The following is a 12,234-nucleotide window of genomic DNA, read 5'->3' as shown; positions in this document are numbered from 1 at the left end:
ACTAGCGTTCAAGAACTCATTATTATGTCTTGTGGTTTGAAACGAGATTGATCGATACTTAATTATAATGTTGGTTTGAAACGAGATTGATCGATACTTAATTATAATGTTGTTTAGGTATCTATGATTATCTATGTTGTTGATACTTAACATATAATTGATTACTTCAGCTTGATTTTTAACCTAGAATACAATGCATTAATCTCACCAATATCTTGTCAATTTTAGTTCCTTTGATCTCATCCATCTCCCCCTCACTTATTCATGACATAGCCAAAAGTTTCTCCATGATCTAACAAGATTTATGTAGCAAAACTAAACTACTAATCGACTCCAAATGTTGAAACAACAAAATTAATTCGGTAGTCCAGTTTGAGGTCCATTGCTAACTGAAATACACCATCATCATACACCGTCAGTTTGAGGGTGTAGCAAATAATCTAATTACAAGAAAGATAACATCCCGAATCTCTCGGTAATGTACCTTGAACTCAGTTTCATTCTCACCTTCCACTGCTATTTTTAGACGGTATCCATCATTTTCAAAAAGCTTCACCTGATACATTCAAAGATCAACACAAGTAAATAAAGGATACAATAATCTGGCAATGATGAGGGAAAATGTGTTTCATGTCACCCAAACTTACATGCAAGGTAGGGCCATAACTAGCACGAAATTCTGTAGTTGGAAAAAAGGCAGGTTTCACCATCTTAACCCTTTTCCGATTAATATCAAGGATTCGTTTCTGCCTCTGAAATATATAAATTTTTATGTCAAAATTAGAACAAGTCTTTTTTGTTTTCCACTACTTTTAAATGAATATGTTCCACTTGCAAACATCAAAAGACTATTTATTATTAAAGATACCTTTTCTGAGGTTTGGCCTCTGTCACAAGCTACCTGCCACAGGAGACAAACAAAGAACTTAGCCTATGTAAGATAAAAACTTCATGAAACAGATCAAAACTTGTTTACTACAAAGCATTTCCCAATGCAATATCTGAGAATAAAATCAGACCCCTATTGTTGGTAATTACTTTATATTTGCAAATGCATTTGACTAAATTTCACTAAATGCATGGCCCAACTTATGACCAATAAATATAACCTACCTCAAACTTCACTGATCCACGATCGACGATGCAGTTCACTTTTTTAAGAATGTCAGGCTCTGCATGGAATTAAAGGTCAGATGTAAATCTGGAAGCTTGTTGTAAAACAAAAAAAATGGCATTTAAAGGCCTCAATTAAAATAGGAAATCCATTGTTTTAGAGCCTGAATTTACAATCACTTAAACTGAAAAAAAAAAATTCCTAACTATATTCATGAATTGTATCCACAAGTAATAGGAGTTGGCTGCCAGAGATTGGTGTATTTATTGTCAAAGATATAGTGTGTGTTAGTTGTATTGATGTATTCGTAAACAATATAAAAAAACCCAACAGATAATTGGCAACTCATGTCACAAGTAATAATATAATGTCAAAAGTTAATTTACTTATACATCAACTCATGTTATCATTTAAATAAAGAATTTCAACTTACCAACTGCAATTGGATCTGTAGATACTGACACTGATTGGCCCTCTACTCCATCCTCTCTTATAGGAGTGTAGACGGCCACCAACTTATACCCAACATCACCAACGTTTGCTTCATACACAATGCATGTTTCTCCTGAAATTTAATGAAAAAACAGTTCTATTAACATAGATACACAACAACGCAGCCTTATCCCACTAAGTGGGGTTGATTACATGAATCAAACAATGTCATAGTGTTCTATACCGGATAAATAGGAACCAACAGATCCTACCAACGAATAAATAGTAACACAACCAAACAAGAAGATGAAACAGATGGTAATTAAGGAAAATATGGTGCTTTATTGGATAGTAATGAAAATAGTAGAAGAGAGAGTTTCTCTAACTACTCCCAGAGCAAAGCTCCGACACAACTCAGAGAGGAATCCTACTCTGGCCCTAAACAGAAAACTTATTTCCTCCTCCTCCCCCTCCTCCTCCATTGTAATCATCAGTTAGATCTCATTTGAACTCTAACTGATATCTTCTATTTTCATCAGATTTTCACTGTTTCATTCATTATTCCAGTTCTGATATTAAATTGAACCCTATCGGTATATAACAAATAACAAGGAATATGCTATGCTAAAGAGTAAAAACCTTCTGGATAATACACGTTAGAGTATATTTACAAACTATTCCTATCTTATTTGAATAAAATTTAAATATCAACAAAAGGATTTAGCATACCAGGTATGATCATATCAGGTCTTCCCTCCATTGATCTAAACCACTGGATTCTTTTTTTGCCTTGTTTCCCACCACTATAAATGCCATCAACATAATAAACACTGGTATGGAATCCTTTTCCCTCGATCTTCAGATTGTGTACTCTAGGAATCCCTATGAATGCACATACAATATTTAAATTTTAACCAAACTCTTTTTTTCAAAAATATACAAGGGAACAAGATTCTCATAGTTATGTTCCATGTTCCAAGGAAAAAGTTTTTCTAAAAAATAAACTAAAAATGACTAGAAACAAACACTTCCTAAAAGCATGATAAAATGAAAATGACAAAAAACACAAGTACCCAAGTACAGGAGACATTGATAATAATCAGCAAGATACCTTGTACAACAGGAAACACCGCTGAAAATGCTTTTATTCCTTCCTGACCTGAAAGAGAAACCAAATGACGATGTTATAGAAATAAATGACAATTAAATAGAAAGGGATTATGTATAGTCCAGACACCATACCTTCAGAATTAATTGGTGTGTATGCAAAAGTCAAACAACAACCAACATCTTCTTCGGTCAAGGTATAATCAGATGTTGTACCAGCTGACACTAACAGACGGTCTCTGCATAGGTTTATCTTAATCAATCAAGACAGAAAGACAGAAGAGCTTAGTGAAATAAAAAATAAGGGGACAGGTAAAGAGAGAATACTGACCCAGTATCTTTGTGTCGCAACCATTCAAACTTACTGTGTCCCTCCCATCCACCAAAATAATCACCAACTCCATTAATGGTCATTCCTTCAAAAGCATCTCCAGTTATTCTGACATTACTCACTGAAGGGGAAGCTGCCATACGAATAAAACAAGTAAAATATTAAGAATTAGACATGATTACAATTATATATGAAGAATATAAAAAGGGAAGTTATTTACCGATGATATAACTAACCCTTATTATTAAATATGTCAAACCATATTCATAGTTGAAAGTCTTTATTTGTTTTTCACTTCTTTCTTTATCTAAAACCCTATAGCTTCAACAAAGTGCGCTCCGATATAAGCATTCAAGAGTTCATCTCATAAATGATATGCAAAGCATAAAGAAATAAATATTCATGCGATATTAGTAAAATTATCCGTGAATGTATTTAGCAAAATAATACCGAAGTAAAAATTGTAAAAGCTCTTGATCACAACAAAATAGAAGTTTGCCGCTAGTTGGGATTGAGTGCATTAAACAAACGATATGCCATAATGTGACACTCCTCTGAAGAGAGCAATTTAATTTAGAGGAGAAAGTAAATTCATTAACCACGGATCTTCATTTTCAAATGTTCAAATATATACATTAAATCTGTTAACTGTACAAAATATACATGATTTTCAATTTTTCAAATATCCATGAAGCAAAACAGTAATATTTTTGTCTTATGATGCAATGTTAACCTGACTTCTCACATTACTAATGATACAATGAAATGCTGCTATATGTTAAGCAAACTCTTTTTTCAAAAAGAATTGTTATAAATGTTGATCAAACTCTTTTTTCAAAAAATATACAAGGGAACAAGATTTTTCGTAAAATAAACCTTACATGACTAGAAACAAACACTTCCTAAAAGCATAATAAAATGGAAATTACACAACAGAAATAGCCAAAGACAACAAGATACCTTGTTTTACAACAGGAGACACCGCTGACTTTTTCTTTCCTCTTCGACCTGAAAGAAAAACCAATGATGATGTTATAGAAATATATGACAATTAAATAGAAAAGATACATCGATTGTGTCTGATCCCGATACCATACCTTCAGAATTAATTGGTGTGTATGAAAAAGTCAAACAACAACCAACATCTTCTTTGGTTAAGGTATAATGTGTACCAGATGACACCGACATAAAGCCCTCTCTGCGTAGATTTATCATAATCAATAAGAGCTTAGTGAATAAAAAAAATAAGGGGAGAAAAAAAGAGAGAAAATTTTAGGTAAAAATAAGGTGCTTATTATCCCTAAAGTATTAACAATTCACTTTCTAATTTGTGGAAGCACAAATCAAAGAGCTTTATTTTTTAGCGATACTTCCATGCCTTTAGCAAAGCAAAGCACGATGAAGAGAATACAAACCCGTTAGTTTCCATATTCTTTCGTGACCATTCAAACGTGCTATTTCCCTCCTCTCCCCCGAAATAATCACCAACTCCTTTGATGATGGTTCCTTCAATAGCATCTCCAACTATTTCTACATTTCTGACTGAAGGGCGAGCTGCCATATGAATTAAGAATTAGAAATGGTTGCAATAGCATAACAAACAATAAGACATGATGGGGTTAATTACTAACAATGGCGTAACAACTTGATCAAAATAAAAAAGAAGTTTCCCACTAGTTGGGGTTGAGTGTTTGAGTGCATGAAACAAACATGTCCTGTACTTGACTCCTCTAAAGAAAGCAATTTAATTTAGAGGAGAAAGTAATTCATTATTAACCACGCATTTTCAGATGTTCAAATATACATTAAATCTATAAACCATCCAAATTGATTTTCAATTGTTCAAATAACCATTATTATATATGTTCTTAGTGAATTGTATCTTCTTTCGAAGCACCCTCTCTGTCTCTCTATTTCTTCTCTCTAAACTTAGTTTTAGCCGTTCTAAACATCGCAAACACAACCACCATGACCTAACTAAATTCTTTTTTTGTACATGCAAAAAGGGTATAATTGTAAAGCAGGAATGCTTGTGAAATCGAAGCAGTCACCTGGCAATACAGGTGTTGTCTCAATGCATACCATTTCACCCGATCTTCATAACACATCAGTTACAACATGATCACATTGTATAATTGTGGGTGTCTTATTTACAATTTCGGGTATGAGGGAGAACTGTGATTAATGTCAACACAAGCTAATAGTATTGATATCATGTAAAATATTAATTACAAACCTCGTCTACTAAAAAGCTAGTCAAACTTCTCCCTACAGTGTGCATAACAGCTAATAGTACTGAATTTCTTTCAAAAGCTTCTTAATTCTCCATTTTTGTACAAAACAATGGAGAAATAAAACAAATTTTTATTCAAATTTTGCCGCACATGATATGACTCATAAAGATATATTACCAGGGTGAATGCACTTCGCACCCATGCAAATTCTTTTGACACCAGGAACACCATCGCTGCGTACTGGAGTACACTGGAATAAGATGAATTTACCAACATCGTTTTCGGTAAATTGATACTCCAGACGTCCAGAATCCTCCAATATTGCAGAATTGGGATCATCTTCTTTCTGGAAAAACAGAATGCATTTTAGAGCATAACAATTTTCATAGGTAGGAACGGAATACTGCTTTTTTATATATTATGTTTCAAGTAGGGCAAAGTACTCCTGTTTTCCTACCCATTGATTAATCTCTCGAACATTTATTATATGCCAAAAAATGCATCAAAAGTATGGCCAAAATATATGAAGTAATGAAGAAAACAAAAATGTCTCCCCAATATATTAAAAAGCCGTGGAATGCACACTACAACATCCGCCACAGGTATGGCAATCTATAATCAGTTTCATAAAGTGTTCCACCTTGCTTCATTATGACTGCCCATTGTGTTTTTCCTCTCACTTTAAAAGAACTAAAACATGCCTAAGCGAATATGCTCAAATCACAAGAACATTTATAAAAACAAATTAAACATATTTTGCGGAACTTCAATGTGATTGCATACCTCATAAATACACCAATTGTATATACTTTTTCCTTCATGACCTCCAACATATCCATATGAAGCGGTGACTTTTCCACCCTCATAGTAATCTCCAATTATTTCTATGAATGTCAATTTTAGGAGAAGAGCTACAAAAGAGATACGATACAAATAGATAACAAATTATCAGGAAGCTCAAAAAGTATCAAAATTATTGGGGAGAACATCCATTGCCAAAAGAGTATCAAGATAATTTCAACAAATTATTTTGATACTTCAAGGATCAGTGTTTGGTTTAGCATTGGCCAACACTCTAAAGAGCATCGATTGCCAATGCAACAGTATATTTGTGAACTAATCCCTACGCCATCTCAAACATATGAATAGATTATGTCTTTAAACAAAGAACAAAGGGGAGTGCGAAGAGAAGTAAAAAACCTACATTCAACTTCTCTATCAGATATTACAAATGTTGGTGTTCCAGAAACACCATCAGGGGACATTGGTGTATATTTTGCAACAAGGTAACAGCCGACAGCTCCAAGAGGAATGCGGAATGCCTAAACAGGTCAAAACGAAACAATAAAATGGAAGTTAGTGCATAGAGGAAAAAATTGTGCAATTAAATGGGAAAAAAGCCGAACTCCAAGGAAAAAAAAAAAAAAAACAAACAAACCACCCACTTTTTGAACCGTAGAAGTACTTAATGCTTCAAGTTTACTTTCATCCAATGTTTGTGAAGACGATTTGTACCACTGAGCTCTACTACATCCATCAGTTCCTCCTCCAGTTATGGTGCCAGTCACCACGACTCTTTCATTCTCTACTATATCACCAGTGATTTTGACATCTTTAACTCCAGGCATGGCTGAAAAAGAAAAGAAAAAAAAAATATTGAATAAGCTAAACAGAAATTGTCATCTAAGATTACGAAAAGAAACAAAACAAAACAACTGATTTGATTCTTACAAGAAATTGCAATAGAAAATTCTGGTTTGATTTGGCATCCCTCATGACGGTTGTCAAGTAAAAGTAGTGCTTCTGCAAGAGAGAGTTTACCAATACCATCAATTCTAACTGGGACAGATTTCCTCCGAGAATTTCTTTTCACATAAATAGCCATTGGCTTATCCGGATCATCATCCATGGGAGAGAGACGTGTGAGATGATGAACTTCGTGAGTGAGAGATTACAAGGGAGTGAGATGATGAATTTCACGAGTGAGAGATTACAAGGGACGCGACTTTGAGGAGGGAGATAATTAGTTAGGGTTTTGGAAGGGGCACGTGAGTTGAGTTTTGCTCTCCCTTGCACAAAAGACTCGCGCCCTCTAATTATACCTAATATGCCTTTGCGTTAGTTAACTAACCCAAGTGCATAACTATGCGTAAGTTAACTAACGATGCGATATTTAACATACGCATGTGTAAAACACTGCGTGAGTTAACTCACGCTCTACTGATACATCAGTACAGCGTTAAATGTTGTACTTATATGCATTCAATGCAAAGTGTGTCATTAGTGACTCGTAATCTTTACACGCTTATAATTGAATCGAATTATGCCAGTTTAACAAGATTATCGGATAGTACGACATAATCGATCAAAATTATACAAAAACATCGTTTTTCTCACAATCACATAATCACACATAAGTATAACGATTCAAACGGTCCAAATTTCACAAATTCGCTGGTGATGGCCCATAATCACTTAAACACACTTAATGACACATAAACGATCCGAATTGCACAAATTTTTCCATAAATTTCTAAAATTACATAATATCACATAAACGGTCAAAATTACCCAAATTCATCGTTAAATTAAACACAAATTCATTAAAAATCAACAAATCATGGTGTATGTTTCAGGGAAAAATGTGCCAACGGCATTCATCAAAAGTACCATCTCTTTTGGTGACAATCACCTTAGGCATGTTGTCTTTTGAGGACAAAAGACCTTTCACCATCGTAAGTGCCAAAGTAAAGTTATCCTCTAATTCAAAGTGAAGAAAAGTGAGACCAATGGAATACGTCATTTTTGTAGAGCTGCAACCAACTATCTCAAACAACAACATTTGGTAGTTGTTTGTTTTGTAAGTGGAGTCCATGACCAAAACGGTCGAAAAAGTGTTGAGCAATTTAATTGACTCCGGATGAGCAAAAAATATGTCTTCAAGAGTAGTTTCCTCACTATTGCAACTTGTGTAATAGACATATTTATGCTCCACCAACTTCGAAATCAAGTATTGCAACTCTGTCATGTTACCTCTTTCCCCCTTGCGCCATCTTGTTCGCACATTGTACACTTGTTTGATAGTTGTCACATTTTCTTTGTTATTTTGCTTTAAATTGGTGAGAATATTCCGAGGCACCGTCAAGCTCTTTGTCATGTCGATAACTTTTTTCTTCTCCTCCGCAATAAGGTGTCCAGATAACTTTTCATCCAAGTCATGGTTGTGCATTCCACAAATCATTGCAAGCCACCAATCATTTGTATTCTTATCAAAGAAACTTTTCAACCTAAACGGACAATTACATTTCCTTGAGCTGATGCCTTCAAGGTTCGGTTTCTTCCTCGTCTTAGGTGGCTTGTATCTCCCACTCCTTTCACATTGCATCGTCAAGTACGACCTTTTTAAAACGGATTTATCTATACAAACACTAAATCCAGCCCTTACCCCTTGTCGACGAACCCAACCAAGTAACTCTTCTCGCTCTCTCCATCTTGCATTTGTTGTAAAAAATGAGGCGGTGTCGCGACCTTCGCAAACAACACCGATAGGTACCAATTTAGGTTCTTCAATTTTACCAATGCTAGCTTGAAATGAAATTTTGACTTTCAACGGTTTCACATTAACGGTTGGTTTAACATCGCCAGAACCTTCGCCGGAAGCATCACCGAAAGCTTCATTTTTGGGCGGTTTCGGTTAAACGTCATCACTTGCGACATTGTCAACCATCTCACTATATATCTATTGAATAAAATGTTGGAACAAAATGTGTTTATCAATAATAACCCTTAAGAGTTTTGATGATAACAAAGTATTAAAATTGTCAATTGGATATGCTAATATTTGTTCAAGTGTACAGGACTATAGACAAGAATTTGACATCTTAAAAAGGTCTTGGAAGAACAAATAAAGAGCAATTACATCAACAAAAAAAAGTGAAGCTTAAAGCGTCTGAAGAAAACTGCTCCTGAAGTTAAAGCGCTCCTGAAGAAATAGTGCTCCTGAAGTGATGACGTCATCAGAAGCAAGTTCATCAGAAGCAAGTTTATCAGAAGCTGAAGATCACCAGAAGTTGTAGTTCATCCGGAGATGCAACTTAAAGCTTCAAAAGTTGTTTAACGGATTCAAACTCGTCTGGAGATTGCAGAAGACTAGAAAAGTATAGCAACATCTATTTTGGAAGGATTAGAAGACATTGGATGCTTATTCTTCAAAGAGCGTTGACATAGTACGTTTGTACGAAGTGTACAACCACTATCTCCACTACTTTGTTTTTGTCTCTGCTACAAGACAAGAAAAACAGCTCTTCCTGCAACATTGTTCCTTCTCAATGGGAATACATTTGAAATTGATCCTTCGTAGGACAATAACCATATCAGGCAAAGAATCATTGATGATTGATCAAAAGCTTCAAACGACTCTATTTTGGATGTGCTGGCAATTCAACGTCTCTTTCACACCTCTATATAAAGGAGTGAAGACTCAGATTGTCCTGCATTCAAAGTTCTCTTAGAATTTCTTATCAAAGCTCATGTCTTAGAAATTCTAGAGTCTTTAGAGTCTATATCTGATTTGTATAGTGAACACCGGTGATTGTATATCAAGTGTTCAACTTCAAACAATTTTCTTTGTAATTCTGTTTGAATTCAAAAGTCTCTTGCATTTGTGCTTGAGCAATAGACGTCTCTTGTAGTTGTGCTTGAGCAATATAAGTCTCTTGATTGTGTTCAGGAGCATAGGAAGTCTCTTGCAGTTGTGCTTGAGCATTTGAAGTCTCTTAATAAGTTTAGTAGTGAGCATTTGTAATCAGATATTACATAGTGAACTCTCCTTGGAAGTGCAAGGGGGACAGGACTGACTTCCGGTTTGTGGAAGGAACCTGTATAAATTGCTTGTGTCTTTTCTCTCTCTCTCTCTCTCTCTCTCTCTCTCTCTCTCTCTCTCTGTTTTATCCGCTGCAATTAGTCTGAACATCTCTTCAGAAGTAGAACTCTATCTGCTTCTGATCTGTATTTTCAGTTAGGAGAAAAACAAGAAAAAGCCAACACAATTCAACCCCCTTCTTGTGTTTTTCTCACCTTCAATTGGTATCTAGAGCCTTGGTCTGTTGTCAAACACTTAACAGTGTAACAGAGAAAGATCTGAGAAAAACATGTATGGTGCTAGTGCAGAACCTGAATCCAGTACGAGAAGTAGTGCTATTCCATATGACTATGGCAGCAACAAGAAATCTGACTATGGAAAAGTTTCAAAGTTCAATGGAGATCCTGAAGAATTTTCCTGGTGGAAAACCAACTTCTACAGTCATGTCATGGGTTTAGACGAAGAGCTATGGGACATACTAGAAGATGGTATTGGTGACTTGGTCGTTGACGAAGAAGGAGCTGCCATTGATAGGAGAAAAAGCATACTCCTGATCAGAAGAAACTCTACAAGAAGCATCACATAATCAGAGGAGTACTTGTCAAAGCTATACCTAAAGCAGAGTATATGAAGATGAGTGACAAATCCACTACTAGACCAACGTTTGCTTCTCTCTGTGCTAACTATGTAGGCAGTAAGAAATATGCTTGTTCATCAGTATGAGCTGTTTAAAATGAAATATGATGAAAGTATTGAGCAAATGTACTTAAGATTTCAGACTCTAGTTTCTGGGCTTTAAATACCGAAGAAAATCTATGTAGCTTCTGATCATGTGAGCAAGATACTTAGAAGCTTACCTGCTAGATGGAGACCAAAGGTGACTGCTATTGAGGAAGCTAAAGATTTAAACACTTTAAGTGTTGAGGATCTTGTCAGCTCTCTCAAAGTTCATGAGATAAGTTTTAATGAACATGAATCTTCCAAGAAAAGCAAATCCATTGCTCTACCATCAAGAGGAAAGTCATCAAAAGCTTTAAAGGTTGTGGAATCTGAAGAAGAATCACCTGATGGGGATTTTGATGAAGATCCTACTAAGAAGATGGATATGCTCTCAAACAAGCTGGAGTATCTGGCAAAGAAGAATATGAAGTTTCTGATGAAGAAAAATGCCTACAAGAACTTCAAGAAGGAAGATCAGAAGGGATGCTTCAACTGGAAGAAGCTTGGACACTTCATTGCGGATTGCCCTGATCTTCAGAAGGAAAAATCCAAGGACAAGACAAAGAAATCTAGCTTCAATACAAGGAAATTCAGGAAGCAAATTAAAAAGACCTTAATGGCAACATGGGAGGATTTAGATAGTGAATCAGACTCTAAAAAGGAAGATTCTGAAGAAGATGCTAAAGTAGTTGTTGGGTTAGTGGCTACAGTGACTTCAGAAGCAGATACTGATTCAGATTCTGAAGATGAAAATGATGTATATTCTAAATTTCCCAGAGAGGAATTAATTGAGTCTCTTAAAGAACTTCTTACACACTTTGAATACAGAACCAATTAGTTGATAGATTTAAAAGAAAAATATGTTGCTTTGATGAAGCAACAAGAATCAACTCTATTGGATCTGAAAGCTTCTGAAGAAGGGCTTAAAGGGTTTGACTTCATTTGTAGAACTTATGAAGAAAAACTCAACCACCTTTGTCAGAAGCTACAAGAAAAGTGTAGTGGAAAATCTTTAAGCAAAGAGGAAATTGCTCTTGAGGAGTACATTATATCTGGTATTGATAGAAGCAAAGTCGCTTCTATGATATACAACATTTACAGAAACAATGGCAGAGGGATTGGTTTTTCATAAGGGAAACCTAATGAAATCAGTCTCAAAGCTTGTTGTGAATATATTAACGAAGGTTTGAAAACCACCTTTGTACCTAAGAGTGTTGTTCAGTCAGAACCAGAAGCTTCTAGTTCTAAGGCTGTGATTAATTCAAAGCCAAAGAATTCTAAGCGTAAGGCAATGACAGCTTCTGAATCAAAGACTCCAAAGATTAAGCTTCTGAAGAGATCAGAACCTGTTCCTCAGGATCTGATGAAACCAGAAGCTGGCATCTTAAAGTCTGGGGTTCAGAAGAAGAAAGCAGTTGATGCCACTGAGAACTCA

At 35.3% G+C, this 12,234-nt stretch overlaps 2 protein-coding genes across 2 annotated transcripts; both read right to left on the bottom strand.

Annotated features, from left to right (window-relative positions):
* Positions 1 to 233: 233 nt before the first annotated feature.
* Positions 234 to 7,250, bottom strand: LOC25502547 (187-kDa microtubule-associated protein AIR9). Its single transcript, XM_039829071.1, has 17 exons — positions 6,950 to 7,250; positions 6,664 to 6,848; positions 6,423 to 6,540; positions 6,002 to 6,129; positions 5,396 to 5,564; positions 4,400 to 4,538; positions 4,082 to 4,182; positions 3,945 to 3,992; positions 2,985 to 3,117; positions 2,789 to 2,892; positions 2,658 to 2,705; positions 2,276 to 2,428; positions 1,548 to 1,679; positions 1,114 to 1,172; positions 869 to 901; positions 648 to 752; positions 234 to 556 (listed from the first exon to the last, which is right to left on the bottom strand). The coding sequence occupies exons 1-17, from the start codon at positions 7,125 to 7,127 to the stop codon at positions 416 to 418; spliced, it is 1,974 nt and encodes a 657-aa protein (XP_039685005.1). The 5' UTR covers positions 7,128 to 7,250; the 3' UTR covers positions 234 to 415.
* Positions 7,251 to 7,850: 600 nt separating this feature from the next.
* LOC112417370 (protein FAR1-RELATED SEQUENCE 5-like) lies at positions 7,851 to 8,603 on the bottom strand. Its single transcript, XM_024772971.1, has one exon. It carries the CDS (start codon positions 8,601 to 8,603, stop codon positions 7,851 to 7,853), a length of 753 nt encoding a protein of 250 aa, XP_024628739.1.
* Positions 8,604 to 12,234: the final 3,631 nt, after the last annotated feature.

The sequence above is a fragment of the Medicago truncatula genome, chromosome 8 (genome assembly GCF_003473485.1).
Source record: "Medicago truncatula cultivar Jemalong A17 chromosome 8, MtrunA17r5.0-ANR, whole genome shotgun sequence".
NCBI classification, from domain to species: domain Eukaryota; kingdom Viridiplantae; phylum Streptophyta; class Magnoliopsida; order Fabales; family Fabaceae; genus Medicago; species Medicago truncatula.
The sequence above is the reverse complement of the archived record's forward strand: the minus strand, read 5'-3'. Positions and strand labels throughout refer to the sequence as shown.

Bases quoted from the DNA above. Each gene is read 5' to 3' on its own strand.
- LOC25502547 (XM_039829071.1), bottom strand. From the start codon at position 7,127: ATGGATGATGATCCGGATAAGCCAATGGCTATTTATGTGAAAAGAAAT. The intron at 6,541-6,663 runs GTGGGTGGTTTG...TGACCTGTTTAG, and splicing joins GTACTTCTACGGTTCAAAAA to GCATTCCGCATTCCTCTTGG. The intron at 2,429-2,657 runs GTATCTTGCTGA...GTGCATTCATAG, and splicing joins GGTGTTTCCTGTTGTACAAG to GGATTCCTAGAGTACACAAT.
- LOC112417370 (XM_024772971.1), bottom strand. From the start codon at position 8,603: ATGCAATGTGAAAGGAGTGGGAGATACAAGCCACCTAAGACGAGGAAG.